The sequence below is a fragment of the Brachionichthys hirsutus genome, chromosome 18, assembly GCF_040956055.1.
Source record: "Brachionichthys hirsutus isolate HB-005 chromosome 18, CSIRO-AGI_Bhir_v1, whole genome shotgun sequence".
Taxonomy (NCBI): Eukaryota; Metazoa; Chordata; class Actinopteri; order Lophiiformes; family Brachionichthyidae; genus Brachionichthys; species Brachionichthys hirsutus.
The window spans coordinates 4,479,552-4,503,768 of NC_090914.1; the positions used below are offsets into that span (position 1 = coordinate 4,479,552).

A 24,217-nucleotide genomic window follows, 5' to 3' on the forward strand; every position below is an offset into this window, starting at 1 on the left:
ATGTCCGGAAAGGCCGAGGAGATTCTACAAATGGACCTGTATGCTTTACTCGGTGTGGAGCAAACTGCTGCAGCGAAAGAGGTGAGTGACTTATGCTAGGTGGTTAGCCGCAGCCGCCCACATTGGCTGGTAAGTTAGCCGGCGTAAACAGCGCACGACTGATCTCAGACTGAAGCGTACGCTAATCTAAATGGTAACGTGCAGCCGCAGAGGGAGATGAGCTCATCCGAGTAGCTAAATGCGGGATGCTGTTGCGTGTGCGAGGAGGAAGAAGCTGCGATAGCTTAGCCACCATAGCGTGGAGCTTATTGAAGCGTGTGTTTATGTCGTGCGTTCCGTCCTCTGTTTTAATAAGAAACGGCAGGTAAGTTGAGCGATGGATCAAATGAAACCGGTGGAGACTGAACGGTCAGTGGTTTAAAGATAAAAGGTGTGATGTTCCGGACAGTCCACGCGGTGGAGACATTGCACCAGTAAAACTCGTGGCTGGCAGCTGGCGTGCATTTCACTGCTTTCTTCATTATTGAAAGTAAAACATTCCAAAAACAGTAGTATGAATGTGAATTCGTGTTTTATTTATTCTTTGTTTTTAGCCTGCTGACTCTATGGATATTCTTCTTCTAAGGAGAAACGTCTAACTGATTGCATATTGGCAAGGAGTTGTAATATTATATATACTGTATACATACACATACATATATTATACATGTTGCAAAGTTTGGAGGGCAAACACTTTTTTTTGGACTGTAAATACAGTAATACTTTTGACAACCTGTTTATCAAATGATATATCTGTTGTTGGTTCTCTGCATACCATGAGTAGAAGATGACCATTTTGGTCCTACATGGATTTTCATTCAACCCTGCGAAGATTATTTCTTCTCATTTCCCACTCAAGCATGATATCTGACCTGATATCATTACGTAAATAATCCCCTTTTTCCTTATGACCACCTCTGCTCACAGATTTCTAGCATCTGGAATCTACAGGCCCCGAATGGAAATAAAAATTGCTGCCAAAAAAAAAAAGAGGGAAGAATTTAATTTCTTAATTAGTTCTCAAAGTACTGTCCTCCCCAGAGGATTATCGTTGAGGAAGTCCGTGGTTGGGGACCGGGTAGAACTGAGACTCCAACAGGCAGAAGGCTGTTTCTGTGAGGTCTGTTGATTGTTTGGAGAGATGGTGAGGGTTCTCTTCTGCGTGCAGTGCGTTTAGTCTGGAGGGCTTGTGAATCGAGTGTGTTCAGACAGATGTCAATAAAGGGACTGTTTACTGTAGCTGTTTTGCCCGCTGCTAGACCACCGGTGCCATTTATTGTTTGTCAAAGAACGAGGGAAGCTCATCTCATCTCAGGATGTTTTCTTATCCGTTACTTGTTGAACAATGAATTGACATAGGAGATTGGTGTTGCGCATCTTGTCCCTGGTTCTGTTTAGTGTCTGCTCTGCTATCACAGCTGCTTATCCTCATGTGAGCTTTTGCTGGGGGAACTCGTGTGTTTTAGACAATGATTTAATGACTTTGGATCAGGGTGGTTTGCTTTGTCCTCTTAGGGCTGAGGAAGGCTGTTGCTCAATCGCTACACGCTATTTTAACGGTTATGTTCATGCGTGTATATAAGGCTGAGGTCATGATTGCCTGCGTGTGCGAGCGTTGTAACAATATATCAAAAGTAAATGTACACGGCGCTGAGACTGAGAAATATCTCACGATGCATGTGGTGTTCTTTGCCGTGTCCTTAGACTCTGCTTGAAATATGAATGAATTATTCCAAATGATCCTAAAGGTGTTGCTCTGTTTCATCCATAATTGTAGGATTAGAGAACGTGCACAAATTCGGACAAAATGAGGATTGATGGAATGCGCTGTCCGTATGTTTAACTGTTTTGGGGGTAAATGAGTCTTTAGGGTTACTCTGTCTTTTATTTCTTGGTTCCTCATTTTGCAAAAATAGTTGTCATTTACTTTGTCTCATACCTGAGACAAGAACATTGGGCACGTGATAATCTTGAATACAGTATTTTGATTTAACAAGCGCCAGAAGTGTTAACGTTAGCTTTGTTAGTTCTCTTTAACCACAAAGGACAGCATTTGATTTTACTCCAGGAATTCTTACGGTTTTCACTTCTCATGGTCTTACTCGATTGCTTCAAGAGCCCATCCCAAAAGGTCATGGTGAACTGCGCAGACATAATTGCTGCAGAAATCCAGAAATTAGTCCGGTAAGAAGATAGCGCTCTGTTTGAGAGTTTTATCCACACATGGGCTAACTTTTTGAAAAATCCTGCTTTGGCGGCTACTTATTTGGACCTGCAGGCTTCCAACATTCATCAAGGCTTATGTACAATAGTATTGATGGAAATTATATTTAGTATTTAAAAGATACAGCAGTTAAGAGAAGACGGTGAAATAGGCGAAATAGCATAAATAACTGGACTGTAAAGAGCAACTTAACTTTCAGTGAACTCATGAAACAGATAATGACGTGCAACATGACTGCTCTCCATCAGAACGGCATCAGCGATGAAGGGTTGTACTTGTCAAACATCTGCTTCGATTAAGGCACATGTGGAGACATGTTTATCTTGCCAACTGGCTGCAGGTGATGAAAAACGCAAGTGTAAAGTAAGGACATGGTCAGAGCTCTTAAAGGTCCATTACAATAGTTTTAGTCCCACATACTTCACTTCAGAACTGCAAACTGAGTTCCTGAGTTTGTCCTAGAAGTCGTCATCAATTTCTACATTCATGACATTTTTTGAAACTTGAAAAATTGTGCAATATATTAAGGTAAGCATCAAGAGGCTTAAGATTATGTGATGTCGAAGCACAGATAGGACAGTCTAAGGCAGAATGTTGTCTCTTTAAATGAATGACAAAAGCTGCTTTCTTGTACTGACAGAAGTGAAAGCTACAAAAGTACAAATAACACATGGTAATAATATTTGTACATATTGTTTGTAGTAATAATATACTTGTATTTTGTACATAATACAAAGAAAGGTGAGAAACAAAGATGCTTAAATGGAGAATGGCAACAGAAAGCATTTGAGTTCGTAGCCGGTCCATCGCTTGTGCCATTGTCAAAACTCAAGGACGGTCGTGTGCGCCAAGCAGCAGACTAAATATTTCTAAATGTGGTCTAGTCCCTCAAAGCCCTCTCAATGAACCAAGTTCTTATTTACTATACAACAACGCAAAATCTGATGTTGAGTGTGGGATGGGAGAAAGGAATGGTGACTTGAGGGAGCTATTTGTGTGAATAATCTCCAGCGCACTCCCTGCAGAAATCCAGTTTCTTTATTTTCTTGTTCTTTCGATGATGGGAACCCAGCCTAATGTATCTAACTTGCCTGTTGTTGAGACTCATTGGAGTTGCATTTAAAAGGCTTTGACACTGATGGATTACACCATTTGGCTTAGTTCCCTGAGAGTTGACTTGTGTTTCCCCCTCACTAAAGTCAGCTCTGTATGTTTTGGCTTGAATGTGGGAGATAAAATTGTAGAAAACGACACGCAGGGAAACGGTGCATACGCCAACGGATAAGGCATAAAAAGGCAAACGTTTGCCAGACACGAACAGAAGAGCTCCCACATCTCCTGGCAGGCAATCGATGTGCATGAAGGGGGGTGACGGGCTCAGCATCGGCCCTGAATAGGACTACTGATGCGCCTGTATGTAAGGGGGATGCGTGCATTGCATGCATAGAAGCGTGTGTCCAGAGAGCTTCGGCGCTGGACTCTGCAGTCTCCCCTTGGTCTCCACGGAAAGTGTTCTTGCTTCCCTTTTTTCTTCCAGAGGAGCAGAGACCTAATGAAAACCACCTTGTCCTTAACTGGTCCCCACGAGGACCAATGGATGGTTAACATTTCAAGCACCGACCCAGAGTTAACTGAAAGTTAACTGAAACCTCATATGACATTATACAATACTCCAAAGTATTGTTTAGCTTTTCCACTTTAGTTGCCTGACCCCCCCCCCCCAGCAAAGGTTTTGGCCACCAGCCTAAGATATTAAAAGTATCCATTCTCAGATTTGTTATAGACAATGGCGCTCTGTTGTGCATGTTATTGGAACATTACTGTTTTTTTTGGTTGAATAAAGACGTACTAATGCAAGCTTGTAACTCGGGCCACATTTATCTTGCAAGCTGGCACTGGACCTGAAGATACGGCGTCCTCGGACTAGTAATTTACTGTACAGCATGTGCCTCTGTGGTTAGATTAATTTTAACAAATGTCAAAAGGACATTAAGCAGACGATCTGTTCAGGTGTTGATTTAGTCCAAACAACACAATTATGAATATAAATGCTGACCACATTTACGCCACAGTTATTTTATGTCCGACTGCTAGCACGTGTGCCGTTTCAGTTGGCGCATTTTCAGACATCTTTATTGGACGAAGCTACCTTCATGTGTCTAAACTCTGTTCTTACAGGTGTTTTTGTGCCATGATAATCATTTTCTGTTTTTTTTTTTAACTCCAGGGCTTCTTTCTCCTGTGTTTCCCCCTAGATCAAGAAAGCTTATCGACAGAAAGCCTTAACATGCCATCCAGACAAGAACCCAGACAACCCAAAAGCAGGTGAGTGAGCCAGGTAGTGTGTTTATCGTGTTCCATTTTCTCTTCTCTGCCTCGAGCCTCTAACCCCTGTCAGACTTGCTGTATTTATTTATAAAGTTGCATCACTGTTTTCTGATGGGTTAGAGTGAATCATCTGACCAAGAATCTATCATGCTGCAGAGCCAAAAAACGAATGCTGCTAAGTAAGTTACAGTCTGCCGAACAGCGTCGGCTCAAAGAGCACGACCGGTGTTTCCACAACACGACCCTCCTTAGTTTTATGAGCCCTTCCGCCGCCTGCCGACAACCAGCATGTCAATAATTAAACCAGGAAATATCAATAAAGCTTTTTGACAGGAGAGGGGGGGGGGAAAAGAGTCACCTTGGACAAAAGACGGGTCATGAGGCATGTTTTCAAGAGAGGTTTTTGCGGTTGCTGGATGGTTCAGACAATTCCTGATTATGTAAGGAGGAAAGAAACTGGGAAATTAGTCGGGTTGGGGGGGTTGAGAGGGATAATGTAAAAGCAGGGGGTCGGTTTCCCAGAAATGGAAAAGAAGTGGTTTGGAGGGCCTCAACACTTGAACCCGCATACGGATAGATCAGTTCCTATCGCATGAGAGCGAAGAAAGTCTTGGGACTTTCTGCACCTCGGGGAAACGCTGTACGCATGTAAGGGGTGATTTGGGGGTCATCATTTCTCATTGACTGAAGGCGTACCCTCGCTATTCCCTCTCTTTCCTCAATCGCGCTAAGTTGTGATACTCTGGGCTGCATAGTGGGCATAGTGCATCTTTCCCAGTTGGATTTCATTGCAGCCCATTCTATGCGTGTAGGTAACCTGACCTCCATCCTCGCCAGAGCCCCCCCTGTTAGTGTGCAATGCCAGTCCCCGCAGGGAGGAACAGTATCCGTCCGTTAGGCCTCCCATAAGTGAATGATTAAGCCTGGCTATTATGGTGCAGTAGTGGGACAGTTGTATGGTGGGTAGTGGGATTATGTTCTTCTCCCTGTGTGTGTGTGTGTGTGTGTGTGTGTGTGTATGTTTTATGACAACTAGGGAGGGGGAGTCTTGCGTGATAGTCGTGATTGTGGCCACGGGATGGTCTGACGGAAGATAAATGGAGAGGCCAGGGGTTTGGAAGTACCGTATATGAAAAAATTACTTTCATGAGCCTTATGGCACCAGCTTTAAAATAAAGTGTCTCATTCTGCCTTTAAGATTTTGTGAATATCTGAGCATACAATGTCAGATATTGTAGATATGTTGTAGATGTCTTCTTTGGAATTGCAGTGGTTTCCTGTTTCACAATGTAACACCGTAAATTTCTACTAAATTCTACTTCTTGTGTATAACGGATCAATTTCACACATATCCTTGTTGCTGTCTTCAAAGTTCCTCACATACTCCTCAAATAGTGAAATAGTTTCCTGATGACAGAAGACAAAGATATGTCATAGAATGTCTGGTTTTTGTTTGTATTTGGTAGCTTAATCTTTGTCCCCTTCTTCCAGCGGATCTCTTCCACCAGTTGTCCCAGGCTCTAGAGGTGCTAACTGATGCTGCTGCCAAGGTCAAACCAGACACACACAGACACACACACACACACACACACACACACACACACACTAAATATTATTTATATATACCGGTATATGCATACTGCTTTCAGGCTGCCTATGATAAGATTCGTACTGCCAAGAAACAAGCAGAAGAAAGACACAGGAAATTAGATGACAAGAGGAAGAAAATTAAGATCGGTGAGTCACTGCATTTTTCCTAATCTTCATTTACCGGTATTCTTTATTAAAAATAACTAAAAAGTGTTTGTACATGAATGGATTTTAGAAGTAGATGAAGCAGTTCTCTGCTTTTGAACCTTCCATGGGGGGTGGCACTGGGCAGCCATTATGCTGCTCAGGCAGCAAATTGGGGTTCAGTACCAGTAAGATCGGAATCAGGAAATATAAATGTGAGTGTGTTTGACAGATTTGGAGGCCAGAGAGCGATATGCAGAAGCTCAAAGCCAGCAGGAGGTACAAATCACCAGAACACTTGAGGAAGAGGTAAGATAATATAGTATGATGGATGGTACTAAAACAAACACTGCTTGGTCAGAGATGTATGAAGTCAGAAGTAAAAAGAAAGAAGCATTTTACCATACCAAACCCATTAGGTGATGTTGCATGACTGGATGCACTTTGTTCCATCAGTCAGTGATAAACAAAAATGCTATGCATACTTCCGTAGTGAGTCATGGCATGCGCTCAGTGTGCTTAAAGAAATATTCCACATGGTTTTTCATAAAACTAGGCAGTCTGTGCTGTCGTAAAACAGCTGAAATTGGTGCTATATGACCAGAGCGAAAGGAATCTGTGCTAAAAAAACCTTTCAATGACCGCAATGCACTGCGTTATACAGCACCAATAAATGTTTTTGTGTGAAGAAGCAGTAAAGCGGCGTTCACCCAAGAAAGTGTCCCCTCCTCCCCGAACCGGCCTCCAAAGTTTTGCGCAATCTGTAGCTCGAGCAGTTTACCGAATGCACAAATACCAGGGTCACGGAAAGCCACCGGAACTCAAGGATGTAGGGACTAAGAAACTATTTCTGTACCGCTACCAGGGCACAGTGACGGGCCCTGGCAGATTCCTGCATTGTGCAATCCAAAAGATGTTCTGTTCCTAAGCAAGCCAAAAAGGCATGTTTCAGATGCTACCACAGTTGTGCAGAGGCTATTTTAGCGCACTCAATTCCCAGCCACAAGAGGAGGAGGAAGCGCAGCCCTGCAGAAAGATCTGTGGATGCCCAGCTGACTCATACAAGCACACAACATTGCTCAAACACGCATCAACATCCTTCCTTCCTGTAGTAAACTGCTCAATAAAAATGTTTTCATCCAGGCCATGAGGTGAGGAGACAGACACATTTGTTCAAGAAAAAAAAAAAAAAGGGGAAATAGGACAATATAGAAATAAGCTGTTCTGCAACGTCTCCTTGAAACACAGAATACCAGACAGGGTGTCTGAGAATGTTTGTGCTGAATTGGACGAGTGCTTTATGAAGAGCAAAGTTGGATCCCGTCAGTCAAAACCAGCGCGACTGATTGCGTGTGTCTGTTTCCACCAGATTGCTCGTTTGAGAGAGGAGGGATCCAGGCAGCTTGAGGAGGAACAGAGGCTCATCAGGGAGCAAATCCAAAGAGAAAGAGAGACACAGCAGCAGGAAATAGGAAGCAGCACTCAAAGAAGTACTATCTTTCCTCCATTCAAGATTTAACCTTGACCAGTTACCCTAACTAACCCCAGTCCAGGTTAAGCAACCCAGTTCAGTGTTGTCCTTTTACCACTATGTTTCCCGACCATCATCCTGTAAGTCTGGCCACAGCGGTCATCAGGCATCCTGTGGTTCACCAGATGTCCTTTGCATAAGTACAGCAACAGTAATTGATTATATATGTGAATTTGTGTTTTGCTCAAGTTTTTTTTGAAAATGTCTCTTTTAGCTTCTTGGCAGTAAGACAGCAAGCAGGGTAAACTAGAAATGCCATGCACCGCACACGCGTACTTCTAACCGCCTGAAAATATTTGTGCATTAAATCTATGGTGTCTCCATTCTGGAGACATTCAAAACTTCATAGTCTTGTAAAGTAAGACTGTGGAAGTGTGGGGAATTACCGATTCTTGGCACTAGACTAAACCTCTTTTTGTGGCTGGACAATAATTACTCATGCATTTTACAATTACTCTATTTGCACGCAGTCAGCCCCCCCCCTGGATCAACACAGTCTGTTCCATCTCACATCCACTCAGTGGATCTTCAACGGTTGCACGAATGATACATTCATCACGCGACGGACAATTTGAAATGGTTTCAAGCATCCATACACCACGTGTCTTTCATCAACAAAGCAATTGTTTCATTGTCTTTTCACTAAATTGTGTCTCTCTCTCTCTCCCCTCATCTTTTTATTTCTCAGACTCCAGAGTAGAGAGATGTTCCAACAGCAATATGACCCCTAAACTGAAGGTACTGCTTTCAACTACAGGATTTGTAGACAGCGAATGAGACTGAGATGAAGAGTCAGGATGATTATTCCTGGAAAATAGCACAGGGAGATAGAAAGGGAGGAACTGCTTCATTTGTGTGAAAGTGCAGTCAGAAGCGCCGTTGGGATTTTGCTAAAACTTTATTTGGAGACTGCAAACTCTGTTTCACCAGTGAGTGAACACACCGGCTGATCTAACACCCATTCCTCCAGAGTGGGCCCAACATCGCCACGAGACCTGTTGCTATGCTAAGAGAGGCTGTTTTGTATTTCTGCCTGGAACAAAGTCCAGGTTCTACATAGTAATGGACACTGGGGATATCAGTTAATGTGTTTAGATATTAAATTTGGATTTAAAATTCGATAGCCTCTAGTGCGGCGATGTAGTCCCAGACGTTGGTGTATGAACATGGGAAAAATAAACGACCATAAGCTCAGCGACTACATAGAAGCTGCTGCACGCTAGCCACTATTAAAATGTTTATTCTTTTCTTTTCAATCTTGCAGTGATTTTAGACAGAGGGCAAACAGTGTTATTTATTGGTTTATCTTCATGTGGTTCAAAATGACCATGCTATTCAATTTCAAACCTGAGTTATAGATTAAACAAATCTCTGGGATTATTAGATAAGTGAAGTTAAGCACAGTTCTAAACTGTGTTTATTGAATTGAATCTGACATCAATCACGGATTTATCCAAATCTTTGCAGCATTTGACATCAGAACAGTTACTACTTGAAATTGTGTTGTTTTCAAAGTAAGTGAACATCAGAAAAAGAGAGACATTTGGTTCCACGAATGCAATCTGTGTATTTATTGAAATTGGGAGACAAAGAACAAAGTACCATGCCACTGGAGTAAAACCATTGACATCACATCATGCCAAAACATGTTATTCAAACCAAATTGCCAGTAAAAGATGTAGACATGGGATGCATCCTTGATGACAACTTTCTCTCTTTCTGCCCATAACTGAGAATCTTTAACATTTATCGACTTCGTATTGCCTAATTTTCGGGTCTCGTGTTGTGCTTTATTCTATATGTCCATCATGCAGTGCCAGGATGATGTTCCCCAAAGTTGTACTCTACTTTATCATGCAACTCTCGAACACCATTGCAGCTAACATAAGCCTTTGCTCTCTTTGCCTTGCGTCTTTTTCCATACTCCAGTTGAAGTGGAAGTGTAAAAAACACGATGAGACGAATGGAGGCTACTCTAAGGACATTCTTCTCAGACTTCTTCAAAAGGTACTATCTTAAAAATCAACTAGCACTGTAATAGAATAATAATGTATGCAACAAAAATACAGGACAGAGTGAGAGGAAGGAACACGAAGGAACAATTTTACTTGGGAGTATGATATATTTGGCTGATTGAAAGTCAATAGATCATTATATACATATTGATACTGTAAAACAATTACATACACATCTGGTTATCAGCTTGTAGGAGATTAATTTAATCCCTTTAGCTTCGTTTTCCTGAAGCACTGCGGTACATACTGTATCTGCCTTCAGAGTCCAGCCATAATTGAAATCTGCATGACATCAGTGCTGTAGACCATTTTATTCTTCCCTGTGCACAAGGCCCATTAAGTTTTGTTGCAGTGAAAGTGCTAAGGGCAAGGTTATAGTGCCCTTTTAAAGCCATGCACGCCATTGTTTGTGCCCCTCTTCCCGGGTGATTAAGCAGTGCCAGGGGAGACTTGAGGAAATGTGCTCTTCTCATGCAACCCAGTACCACCTTATGCTGTGATTCGACACGCAGGCTTTCTGGTGGGGTAGAGGTCGGCCTGAAGTGATGACAGGGCAAGTGTTGTTGACATCAAGCTGTGCGCCAAAGGGCGTTTAAATTTCTTCTCTGCACGAACTGAACCGATACGGTTTCAGCCGGGTGGGCTGTGTTATAATAAAGACTGTGGAAAAAAAAGTGATATACCTTTTTTACATTCTTAAAGAAAGGAGACACATTTTTGAGATGTCAAGATTTTGAATGTTTTTGTCTGCATTTTCTTTGTGTTTTCCTGGTTTTCCTCTGTGAAAGAAAATACTGATTTGAAAGTGCGCGTGCCGCTCCTCTTGTGTTTGACTTTTATTTTATTCTCCCATTTCCTACCTTTAGTATGGAGATGTTTTGAATGTGATTTTATCGAATAAGAAGAGAGGAAGTGCTGTGGCTGAATTTGCAACCGTAAGAGCAGCTGTAAGTACCAAACCTGTCTTCCACCATTGTTCTCCTTGTGTTTGTTCAATCATGAAAATCGTTTCCAAACCTTACATTTGGACAGAATCACATTTATTTACTCCTCATTTGCTTTGAACTCTCAGGTCACCTGCTGAGTTTGATTATTGCTAAGAATGACACCTATCATGGACTTCACAGCCTCAGGACAGTTCTTGCAAATGAAACGGATGTTTTCGTCAGTCTGAAGTGTAGAGATCTCTGTGCTGATTAGAACCATTGGAAGGAAGGATTTGAGCCACCTCCTTGTTCCGCAATGTCTGGATCCTCAGGCTTCTCACGGTCATGGTTTAGTTTTTTGTTGTGGCTTCCTCACGGCGACATGTGGTTTCCCTCCAAAGACTAAGACTGCCAGTCTGCAGGGATCTGGGCACAGGTTCTGTGGTCTCTGCCTGCCCATCTCCAAGTTCCAGTCTTGCTCAAGGAGTTGGCCTAGTTACAATTCACCTTTGTCCTTGTGTCTGCATGTGTTATATATACCGGTGTATATATGTATATATATATGTATTAAACAACCCCTGCCACTGAACAAGCATTCAAGTGCATGATACAAACAGCATGATTCTTATAAGGGCCAACAAGAAAGTCCTTTTTGTCCTAATACATATTGAAAAGTTGTCACAAGATCCATTCATTGATTATTTTGTGTTTTTAGGAGCTGGCAGTTAAGAATGAAAGTGGCCTGAGTGAAAATCTCTTGAAGATTTCATGGCTTGAAGGACAGCCTGAGGTTATTGCCAATGCATCTCAACATGGCCAATTCATGTCTTCACAGGTAGCAGTGTAACTCAAAAATGCATTTCTGTACGTCCTACACTCTCTCATAATGCATTCCCATTCTACGTTACAACATCTTCCCATGTACACAGCTTCCAACACAAACACTATTGCCTAAAAACTGTCCCAGAAGGAGAGGTATGTAAAACCCTCTGAGGTTTGAATTTTATATCAGTCATGTAAATATTACCCCAGTGCCTGCGCTCCCCTCATCTGTCCTAGAACAATGTGTTTGGCTAAACGGACCTCAATTTATTTGCTTTGGAGTAGTTAGATGCTGGCCCACTGCTGGGCCAGAGCGCCTAGTCGGAACGCTCATTAACGGACCTGACCTGGGAGACCCCAGGAACGCTGTGTTTCAATCAGAAACCCAGTGGAAGCCGTGTGGAATAATGGTAGCCTGACATGTGAGACTTACTGAATTATGTGTTTTTGTTGGAGGGATTTTCTGATTTACAATTTTTAAAAATTCAGTAGTTTTCTGCCCAAAATGATTATGCATTGGCATTTTTTTTTCTTATGTGTAGCCTCTGGTGATTTGTAAATCACAGCCCATCTTTTTAAATGGACTTTGCATGTCTAGTACTCAGGGAACATTAATCATGTCAAGCATAATCTAATTTCAGCTGCATCTACTGAGAGTAACTTGTTATCCTTCTCATTCCATCAGTATTAAGTAATGCTTTTCTGCAGTGTCCATTTTACTTCTCTTAAAATGTGATCTTTACCTATGAGCAATTGCAGGCCAGAATACTCTCTCCATCCACTTCTCTACGTCTCCAGAGCCGGTGCTGAACTGGGGTTCACCCCTATCCCAGTGCGAAGTCTCAGGCCCCCTCATCGAGGCTAGCATGTCAGACTCAGCTTGCACGCTGGGACTTGTCATAATAATCTCTTTAAATGTTATTAGGGTAACCCGATTTTCCTTGCAGATTTCCAAAGCTGATTGCTTCATCTTTTTTTATGTCCTGATTGAGAATAAAAACAATACTATGGCTAGCATAAGCTCTTAGTGAGAATCTTTTCACTAAAGAAGTCCCACATGACCCAACGGCTTAACTAGCGTTGTAGATATTGGTGATGCCTTTTAACATCTGGCCTAGGGTCAGTGGGCATGGGGGGACTGGACTCGTATCTGAAATCTAAAAATCATACTTCTCTAATGCAGTTTTATTCCTCCATTGCTTCCCCATGACAGCCAGCTAAAATCGGAGCAGCGTGGGGGAGGTCTTGCTTCTTTTACCTCATCTATCCAAACATATTGCTCTGAGAGTCGAGAGTCTCGCTACAGGGAGCCCAGAGACACAGATGTATGACTTCAGCCCTCAGACTCAGTTCCAGCTCAGCTGGGCTTAATAAATTAACCCGGATCCAGTGTGCGGGGTAAACAGTGCAGGGTTCACCTGTCCAAAAAACCTCCATAGGTTAATAAAAATTCATGAGATACTTCACGTTTCGGCATGTATCTTCAGCCCAGGCCAGATCGTTTTTCTTATATTACAGGCTCTTTTCATATCAGTCATGTGGCTGAATACTGAAAGTTCATAGCAGCCAAGGACTACTGTCTGTACGAAGGCATAATCCAGAAAGTCGTTTTCTGAGGAATACAGTGGATAAGGATTGGATTTTATTAAATATGTCAGTGGTTTTCTTTATCAAATCTGTGTGAAAAGCATGAAATGTCAATGTTTGTTGCTGTCAAAATCCGCAGAAAAAAAGCATATAAATGATTTTTATTTCTTTTGAGATATTGTGTGTCTAGATTCAAGTTGTTTCCCCCACTCATAGTTGCTCAATCATTTCTTTCCAGGGTGTCTTTCTGCTCTTCCTCTCATACATTTGTCTCAATGGGAAATTCAGCTTGACATGCATGACTAATTTGTGCTTGTTCGTCACTGGGCTTTGAAATGAATGTGCAGCTTGTTTTGCAGGATAAACCAAGGCTGTAATTTCACGAGAACATGTTTGTTTTGTGATGAGGCGCATTCACTGCTGATGGTTAAAAAGCCAAACAAATATCTGTTGATCAGAATGTGTAAATATACTCTCGTATGAGATCCTGGAAAATTGACACAAGCACCAACCCCTAGCCATAACCACAAAACCACAAATTGTGGAATCTGAAATTTAATTCACTAAAATATAAAATGGTACACTTTTCAATGCAAAATATATTTCACAATCTGCACAAATCTCAGTTTTCAATATGCGTGGTTGAAAAAATAAGTGTCTCTCTTCTTTTGCTTGTATGCCAGTGTATGTGGGAAGCAATCACGCATTTTCCCTTGTGGGGGTGGGGGGGGCAGGTAGTGTTTGGTCAGAAGGTAGTGTTTAAACCCTCATCAGGACTTTTGCTGCAGTAATGGATGTTTCTGGTCCTCCTGCCTTGACACCCCCTGCATATGTGGAAGTGTCATATTTCCTCTCACTTTCTTTCTTGTGTGCCACTCAGCAGAGCATTGGAGTCTGATTTGCAGCTAAGAAAACAGCTTGCTTTGGCCTTTTTTTTCAGAGGTTTTGGACCTGTGGCCGCACTTGGTCGGCTGCCCAACCTGCCACAACTGGCTGGTTTTTATTGGAAGCAGAGCTAAGTATTTGTTTTCACTTCATTGTTGGCAATGAGAGATGGGGGGTACCTTGGTCTACCTTTGACTTGGGCCTCTGGGATGCGTGCGGAGGAAAAATTGCACTCTGCACACAATAAATTGTCAAGCACGGCAAGAGCCAAGACATCACAGCTTGAGAACCTTGGATTCCAGCTGCAGCATTTCTTTTCTTGAACACAGCGCTGTTAAGTCTTTACAGCCATCTTTAGCGCTGTAATCATGCAGTTTGGGGGGTTACAATAGCAAAGCAGGGAAGTGAAAAAAGGTTCATATGTCCATCTTTTGATGTGAGACAGTTCATTTGTTAATGTAAACATGGGACCAACTTCTGAATGGAATGCATATTAGAGGAACATACATTTTGTCTGTCCTTTTTGTGTCACATTTTTCAGTGTCTTGGCTTACATTAAAAAAGTTCTGTTTGTGTCACTTCTTGGTACCCATTGATCACTTATCTCCATTTTTTTTTTTGAATACCTGAAGATCTTTGTTCATTCATAAAATCAGGAATGTCTCAGGAAAGCTTTCCTGCAGTGCTTTATTTAGTTGTGGCGTTTGTCCATTACCTGAAGAACATCATCCAGGATTGAAGGGCCCAGGTCGAGGCTGAAGGAAAAACCACTGTCCTCATCCTTTTGCTGTCCAAGACTTTTATCACTGGAGTCCAAGGAGTCTCCATCCTTGTTTGGACTGCCCCATCCAGTTCTGCAAATTGGACTGGAAGCAACATTATTCCCTCTTTGGAAATCATCCTCCTTTTCTATGTCGCCTTTTCCTTCCTCGCTGTCCAGAAGTGGCATAGAGCTGCACTTCTTTCTCTTCTGGGATACATTGCACTGGTAGCTTGTGTGCCAGTCAGGGCTCTCTGAATCATCTGCCTCATCCAGGTTCAGACGTGGGGGTTTGGGTGGTGGTGCGCAGGCCATGAAGAGATTCTGCTCGCTCTGGGAGCTGTGTAGAAGCAAGCCATGGTCCATTTTTAAGAAGGATAGGTCTCCAAAACTGTCTTTGTGGGCTTCATTGCCAATATGTGAGATGTGGCGGAAATCAGCCATGGGTAGGCTTATCATGTTGACAGACAGCACTTCTCTGCGCTTGGAGCTCCTGGTGGGCCAACGACCAGAGGGTGACTTCCTATATAATGATGTTCTCAGTGGCATCTTGGCTTGAGATAGATTTTAATGTCTTTTTATATCCTGGAACCTTTTGTATTTCCTCTTTTGATTGCCAATGAATCCTCAGAAGTGTAAAAACATAATGCCATCTGCAAACACAAGAATAGAAATTCAAACTTAAAACGTGATATTAAATTTCCAGTTAAGGTACTTCTTTTTTTACAACACTGCAATATGAAAATGTTGTTCATTTAAAATTCCTTCTTATCTTGCTAGAATTTGGAGCAGGTCTGTGCTTTGCTTTTCAATAACAACTGCAGATGTTGGACTGGATCTGCAGCATTTGATTGATGATAGCATTTGTTCAACTTGATTTAGATTCAATCAAATTCAGCATTATTTCGCAAAACGTCTATTAGCCTACTTAAGATTTCCAGTAACAGCAAAGAAAAACAAAGATTTTACTCTTTGTTAGAAAGCACTGCGATAACTTAACCTTCTGAACAACACAAATTACTTTCATGCAGTCTGTTCATTTATCTGTGGTGGATTTATCCAGTGACTCGGGGTGTAGAAATGCTTGAAGTGAGATATTTTTGGGTGTAGATATTGCAAAATACATTTGATGTTTTTTGATGTAGTTGTTATTTTTATTTTGAATTATTTGTATTTCACTGATTCATACAAAACTTAAAGCACAGACGTGTTTCAAATTGGAGAAAACAATAAAACTTACCATTAAAGTAAATTGTAGTTTTAAACTAGCGAAAAAAGCGAATAAAACCATTTTGTATTCTATGACCTGTAATCATTGTATTGAGTAAATCAGTGCTCAGTTTATTTCTAGCTCGTACATTGGTTAGATAATCAGCTCTGTGTCTGCTATTTTACAATCTCCACAAACAACTTTGCCCACATTAGATCTGTGTTCGTGACTTGAAACACTCACTCTGTAAATTTGTAAGCTACTATAGCAAACAGGTTTTGTTGGCCTGTAAAAGTTTTACCGGCACTTTAGTAGCAGCAGGAGATTGGAGAGTGTGGACACAACAGCATTCCTTTCCAAATATGTCAGTTTAGCCAAGGAGGAGCCTTGGGATTTTCAGCCATGAGTAACATGTTCAGGAAAAAAACAACAACAACTTAACGGTCAAATCAAAATTAAAGATGTCCATTAAAACAGATGAATAAAAATTTTCTTAAAAAAAAAAAAAAACTATCGCCTTTACTCCTATCATAAAAGATCCAGCTTTGAATCTGATGAGTAATCTGTCCGGTAAAAACTTTAACCACAAGTCAAAGTAATATTTGTTTTTTTAATAAACGTGTTTCTCAGGGATAAATAATTGATTAGACAATGAATGATTGTTAGTTCTTACCCGTCTTAAGGAGCAAATGCAAGATATTTGAAGCCTATACATCCAGATACGTCTCTGTCAGGAAACTGGGCAGCATCTACCTGCACACCCTGACAAACTCTTCCTTGACATGATGGGACTTGTTCAGCTAGGACAGAAAATATTTTGTTGTACAGCCCTGAGAGAGAAACAGTCAGTTAAATGGTATCTTCCAATGTGAAAAAACTAAGTCATCTTATTCAGTTAACAGCAGCAATAGGACGTCACTTACCTTTGTACATGTGACTGCCAAGGCGAGTATTGCCAGTCCTTGGACTGGATCTTTTTCTCCCTTATTCCCAATGTTAACGTCTTGTTGCAGAGCTCTCTGGTTGTGTTGCATGCGGAAGTCTTCCTTTATCCAAAAGATAATAAGTAAGGTGAGGTCATAATAAAATATAGATTAAGGAACCAAAGTGGAGGCTTTAAAAAAAAAAAAAAAAAGTCTTTATCTTAAGGCTTTTCGTCGATGGAATTTGCTCTCAGCCCCCTTTTAGAATGGTTGCGGTGTGAATTGGCATTTTAGTCACACGCGTTCAAGTACGTCCTCCTGGTTGGTTGGCTGCACCCATTAAGTACCTGAGAGTCAGTGGCCGCAAATCAAAAGCTACTTATTGAATTCCTCTGATATTGACGACAGAAATGTGTGAGCTGAATGTTTGCATAGGTTAGTAAGTGCATAGCTGGTCGTATTTGAGTGTGTGTGCGTTTCGTATATTGCATCCTTGTGCTTACAAAGAGGTCATAGTCGGTGAGCAAAGAGGCCAGTCATCCAGAGGGGGGCAGTGAGCTGATCTCTAATCTCCATGTCATTGTCCCTCTGCTCTGCTGAGTTCCTGATTTCCTGCTTACTGCTGGCTTGTCTAAAGCCCTGGGGTCCGGCACACTCCACAGTCCTCTTCTGCTTGACTGGAGCTTCTCTATGTAACCAAAGCACACTATCACACACGCAAACATGTATGCACAGGCACCGCGGCTTGCACAAGAAGAGATAACTGGATGCATTTTCACCAGCTTTATCTCTGGAATGCTACAGTAATACTATAATGCAACTCGTTCCCGCTAAAAGTAACAGGGTTTAAGTTTTTGTTTGAAAAGAGTTGTTTTGAACTAATATTCTTCTAAAATCTTGACCCTCGTTTTTTTTTAAAGGCAATGCAGGCCACTCTGTCCTCATAGAAGTCTTCTAATAAGCAGTTCTCCAGCAGAAAGGAGGACTTGGCTGTGCTCCTCTCTATCCAGAGTCTCAGAGGCTCTCCTATTTTCTGGCAGTGAACGAAATGGACAAATGTTATCTTTCACTAGTCCTATCTAATTGATCCAATAAACAACTGCCTGGTTCTCTCTTCTTCTCACACTATACTCCAGCATCAGAAACAGTCTGCAAGCCCAGACACTATTACTCACGCACATGAAACTATCATAATATTTGCATTAAACCTTTTTTTTTTTGCAAAAGCCCAATCATAGCAGTCAGAGCTGTTTGATGCATCTGTGCTAAGCCTAACGTCTGAATGTTGCTGCATGTTTTCTTCAAGATAAAAAGTGTTTCCCGATATTATATTTACTGGCACTAAGAGCCCAAACTGAGTCCTTGGTCTTTTGTTCTTCCACTGAATCGAGGTTGCATTTAAAACTTGATTTACAGAATATATGATTCCTTTTTGTGAAGACGCACTTGTACTGGATTAAAGTCAGTTTGTAGTGTACAAACAAATTACGGTAACAAGAACATTGAAAACGCAAGACGAATAACATCAAATCATTACTTGAAATTGGGGCAGTGCTATATTGTAGCTTTCTGATTCCATTTGAGGTGAGACCATCCAAGTTCGCATATGTCATCATCCTAGCCTTTGCGTTTTCTAGAGTCATGCCTCAGTGATTATCTTCTTGAGGCCATGCCAACAGAAACTTGGCAGTCTGGCTCCTCAAAGGAAGACAGTTGCATGACTTCCTCATCACAGATCTGACTCAAGTAAACGTCCAGGTGTTATGTTGTGTTGCAAGGCAATCCTTGCTGTAGCCTTTAATCAACAGAGTAAAATCACATCAGGTCCAACATATTGTGAGATTCAATAGACTGGACAATAAAAGGGATGTAATAGAGATTTTAGTTGAAGTAATGTTTAGTGATGCCAAATACCGCACCAATATAAAATAGCTTAATAATTGAGATGTTTAGTTGTATGGAAATATGTTGTGATGCCTGTTTTTGCCTTCATGCAACACTTTGTCAGGTTAATGAACAATAATGTTCCACTTTGGACATAAAACACAGCATTCTTTTAATCCTTGGAGACATTTAATGATGTTTTAAGGGGACTTTTACAAGATGAATGTGAGAAACATTCTTATTCTCAACTCTCTAGAGTTCTGTCCAATACAGCAAAAATTCCCCCCTCTGGAAATTATTTTATATACAGTAATGACAAGACAATTGGGACTTCTGATCTTTTTCTTACATTGACAGACATGAAATTAGAGCCCTCCAACTACTTTTATCTAGTTTCTGTAAAAAATAAAATGTAAATACAAAACTCACATTTGCATAACTAATCACATACAAATTTCCCACTGAATGTGGGCATTCTATTTCCAAATAGTAGCACATACAAACATAAACACAGTACACAGACATCTTATTTTTTTTTTGTTTCTCTTTTTTATAGTGTTTTCTCCCCTCATAATGTATGAGCTCTTTCTGACATCTCCAAGATTCAGACAGCATTTTTTTCTTACCAGTCTTGGCCCCTCTTCTGTTTTAATGGGAAATCTGTTGCAATCAGAAGGCTTTTCCTGGAAGGCCACAATGTGGAAGACATACTTTTACTTGTAAAGGGCTGTTTAGCTGGATATTACAGGCCAAACCTCCACATCTCCCTATTCTAGGATCTCTGAGCTCATCCATCATAAAGAGAAATGCCAGGGCACCAGAAGTTCAGGTCATTTCTGCCATTTCTCTTTTCAGTGTTTATTTCCTTTACAGGGCAATATTGCATGCAAGGTTTTTATTGCAGCTCAACTTTGTGAAATTAAAGATCTAGAAAATTTGTATAGCACATACAGTAAATAGCTTTCCCATTGTTGCAAGTACATCTGTATTCTGCAACCTGCATGCAAGGAAGTGTCACAATCAATGATCTGAAGATTGTTTTCAGTCACGCAAAGGAAGGGAGGCTTTGCCTTTGGGATTCATTCCGATAGCAGATGTTTACAGACCATTTGCATGAGAAGGGTTAATACAGGAAGTGGATTTGGGCCTTGATCTCTACATGGTGTTTGTTCTTCACTAACACAAACAGTATAATCGACCAGACCTTTGGGAATTTATGTCTGCAGAGTCGTTTGGAAATGACTCTGCAGACAGTTTTGTCCGAGGAGGAATTTCACCTTGTTTCCAAATGTTGCGTTTGCTGCTCTCTTTCTCTATCTCACTCACACGTACTTATCAGCCGATGGTGTCCAGGATATTGACCTTCAGTTGTCAATGCTGGATGTGCATAAGACTATGACTGTGAGGTATGTTCAACTGTCATGACAACTGGGGTCTAGGCACAGAATTAAAATAGAAATGAAGAGGGGAACATTTCAATACAAGTAGAACTTTTAAGGAAAGAACAAGCATTTTACTGGATTGCTTCTATGTTTTGTGTAGCTGTAGCAAGACTTCATGTTGCCCAACTATTATTTCTACCAACCCACTGTAGTATAGCTGACTAAACCCTGGCATCAATATAACTTTACAAAAGTTGAGGGTGGGTGGCGTAGTGTTTGTTGACCATGATCCAACACACAGTTGGAGAAAGGATATTGAAAGGAAAGACAGGATCCATAATCCACATGGCACACATGTTTGCAGTGAAATGTAATTCAGCTTTCCAGAGAAACCAGATCTGAAAAACCTCAGCATCCCTTCCTTTCTGCAGGAAACGACGTCACGCTGTGATCATTCCCCACAATATTTGTTATTACACGTGTCACAACAAACTCTGGGTGTTCTTATAAGTTCGGTTTTTATGAATGCACTTCTTTTTTTGTGTTCAGACTCAACCCAATTCGGTTGTGTGTTCTCTTTTCTCTATTTTTAGAAGTAATACTGACACAGACTGATACGGTAATCAGCATGTTGTTATGCTTAAGCCATCCTCTGTTCCTTCCATTAGAAGGCACACACACAAAGGCTGTGCGCCACTGCGCACACCCCAGTTAGAAAGTTCCTTGATTAACTTCACCAGGGTAAATTAGTGGCAGACATGTTACAAAAAAAAGGAAGACATTCTTCTCCTGGCAGTAAAGATCACTCGCTGGCTCAGGGACCATCTAGTTGGAGTAAATCTGATGAATAATGGTGTTAACTGAGTTACTGAGAACAAATTAGAGAAAGAAAATAAGCAAGAAAGTTGGCAGTATAAACCTGAAAATGAAAAGTATTTGAATTCTGAAGTAATGCAAGCAGCTAAAAATCAGTAAGCTTCTAATGTCCAATGAAATACTTCAACGTCTTCCTTGTGTTGGATTGCTGCATGTTTTTGTCTCCGTTCCTCCATTTAAATTCATATTTACATTCTATACTTATGAAAGATGCTGCATGTTCAGTGTCTTAAAGTGTATTCTGATGGCGGTGTGCCCCCGTCACCGTCATAGCGGGCCCGGTCTGTTCCTCATTTCCTCACACGCTCACGCACTCATCTGACAAACCGGTGCCGTGGTAACGCAGTGGCCACCTGCGCTGCGTGACGCCTCCTGCTGTGTGTGGGATAGAGTGCGTGTGTGCTACACTGCTGACTCACAGCCTTGGTGGTATTCATGATGTAATTACTGGTCTGGGGTCAGCCTGGGGCAGACTGCTTTGAGTCCAAGCCATGTGCTGATGTCATGTAGCTAATCCCCCCCCCCCCCGCTTGTTCGTGTGTGTGTGTGTTTTACTACCATTCTACCTCTGTGGTGGACTTGTGCCCTCGTCTCTGGGCTTTTGTACGGGGGGCCCCGTTGTTTGTGTTCTGTGGTTTCCTACTCACTCTGGGCCCCAATGTTAACTGCAACACACACAGACATGTATATGTACACGACCATGTGTTTAGTTCCAGAGTGATGCACTGGCTAAACATGTACACTGTAAGTTAACTCTGCAGGCAAGGAAACATCCCTCGTCCTGCGAAGAAATGCGTCACACTACCCATAAAGCACCTGTTAATGCTCAGAATTCCCCTTCCTCGTGAGCCTGGTACCGTGCGCCCGTGACCACACCGGGCCAAGGGTAAGGCAGAGAATCTGACATGGAATTCTTCAGGTGCATGCAGGACCTTGGCCAGTAGAGGGCATGGCAGAGCAGGGACGTCTCCGCCGTGGAAGCAGGAGCATTTTCCTCAGCTTGTTCGTGTACACGCTTTGTGTTTTGTTAGATTTGAAGATGCGAGCGATGTTTATTTATTTCATGGTGTTTGCGTGATATTTCAGAATCGCATGTCAGACGAGGGATTGAGCTCACATTCCTGGAATGATAATGGCAGCTTTCCTGAAGTCAGAGGCGGGGTGTCGGGGTGGAGGATAACTTCCCCTCACCGGCCCATTCTCCTCTTCTTCCGCCATACTCACCCTCTTTCTCTCAGCACATGGATGCTGGATCCCCATGATGTTTTCCAGATGCCTTAGCTCAGCGCGTGCATTGACAAAAACCTTCCTCCTCCAGTCATCCTCATCCAGTCCTTCCTCATTCAAAGTCGCTCCGTCTTGCAACTCACTGTATTCTTAGAGACGCTTCTTTGGCCCAGCTGACTTTCTGGATACAATTTTATAAAACAATGGGTTTCTCTGTGGATACATGGCCTTCCTCATATTCAGAACGGGTGAATAGTTCCTTATTGAAAAGCTCTGTGTAATTTATGTATATTTATGCACATACAATAGTTCATATTTGAACTCATTGCTTCATCAGAGGTTCGCTTCTTGTTTCTGTATGTGTGTGGCATTTGTGACCTCATTGTGACCACACACGTGTGTGTGTGTGTGTGTGTGTGTTAGAAGTCTTGTACTGTGTTGCCACTTGATTAGCCTATGCGACTGCCCTCTCTGATTCTCACCACAGTCAGAAAATGTTTTGCAATCATCATCATAATCATCATCGTCATCCAAACCTTTTAAAGAAATCAGATATACACGCAGCCTGCCAGGCTTAATCCAAGTCCTCGTTTTGGAGTCTAATGACCTCAGGCAGTGGAATTACCCTGTAGCAGTTGCTCCGCAGGCTACTGTCTAACGCATGGTCACCCTGCCGACTTTCTGATGCCTCCTCAGATGAGTGTGCCACCGCAGCACTCGGTAGTGAAAGCAAACATGCAGTTGACAGTGCCCGTGGTGTCATTTGCTCCATGCCGGTCCCCGAGTCGCTCCTGCCATGATGTACGTTCATGACTTTCCTGTGAGAAATGTTCCTTGAATATTGATTAAAGGAACACTGCACTGCTTTTACACAAAGTTCAGTTTACTTGTAACGAGCAAAGTTGATGTGGCGTCGTCAGGGTTACCGCGGCTTAGGTTGGGAGATTTTACATTTCTAAAAGATCGTCTGCCTTCGACATATCGAGAATGTAGAGCCTTAAAAACAGCATATATTGCCTTACTCTTTGTCGGTAATGTAAAGTTCCAGAGTGATTACAGCAAGCAAGTCACAATTAGTTCATGTTAATTAATTTAAATCATTTAAATGAGCAATTGATGATCAAAATAGAATAAAATCTTCTTCTGTTCAACTCATCTATTGATTGGCTACAGTTTATTAAATCCTTTTGTCTATAACTCTTTAAAAATTAAATATTTGCACTCACATGCTTACCTTAAATCCTGTTTTTTGTAAAAATGAAATTAATTGGAACAACAATTGTTCATCTGTTCCTTCATATTATTTGCTGTCTTTGTAACACTTGCCTTGTTAGCTTGTTTTTCATTTTGCATCTCTCTCTCTCTCTCAGGGCTCCCTGACAAATGAGCGTGACTATGAAAGTGTGGTGATGATGAGGATGAGACAGGCCGCTGAACGACAGCGACTCATAGAACAAATGCAAAGAGAAGATGAAGAGGATGGAGCGGGATCATAGTGCAGCAGGAGCAGAACCGTCGAGCTGATTAGATGTTTTAGTCTTTAGTTTTTTTCTTTATGTATGTAATTCACTGTGATGCCGTGTTTACATCGAAAGCGACAAAAAGGTTTTGTCTGGCGTTTTACAAATAAATGCGTACAAATTTAATAAGTAAATATTGCGTGATATTGTTTGAGATTATCACATGAAAGATGCAAGTAATCACAAATAATATTTTATACATTTTGTTGTCAACACAATGAGTCAAAATAAACCTTTAAGTATTTTGTACATCTGTGGTTTTTTTACGAAACCTTTTCATTTGCCCTACAAAATTATTCTACATTCATAAAAAAATGCTTTGAAAGTACTTGCTGAAGTTCCCA

At 41.5% G+C, this 24,217-nt stretch overlaps 2 protein-coding genes across 2 annotated transcripts; one reads left to right on the forward strand and one right to left on the reverse strand.

The window, feature by feature from the left end:
• On the forward strand, positions 1-24,089 carry dnajc17 (DnaJ (Hsp40) homolog, subfamily C, member 17). The gene is made up of 11 exons (XM_068751935.1): positions 1-81; positions 4,519-4,588; positions 6,083-6,141; positions 6,241-6,328; positions 6,558-6,634; positions 7,695-7,815; positions 8,545-8,594; positions 9,786-9,863; positions 10,738-10,818; positions 11,513-11,632; positions 23,724-24,089. The coding sequence occupies exons 1-11, from the start codon at positions 1-3 to the stop codon at positions 23,847-23,849; spliced, it is 951 nt and encodes a 316-aa protein (XP_068608036.1). The 3' UTR covers positions 23,850-24,089.
• Positions 13,619-16,792, reverse strand: LOC137907942 (cdc42 effector protein 3-like). The gene is made up of 2 exons (XM_068752304.1): positions 16,735-16,792; positions 13,619-15,504 (listed from the first exon to the last, which is right to left on the reverse strand). Exon 2 carries the CDS (start codon positions 15,398-15,400, stop codon positions 14,783-14,785), a length of 618 nt encoding a protein of 205 aa, XP_068608405.1. The 5' UTR covers positions 15,401-15,504; positions 16,735-16,792; the 3' UTR covers positions 13,619-14,782.
• Positions 24,090-24,217: the final 128 nt, after the last annotated feature.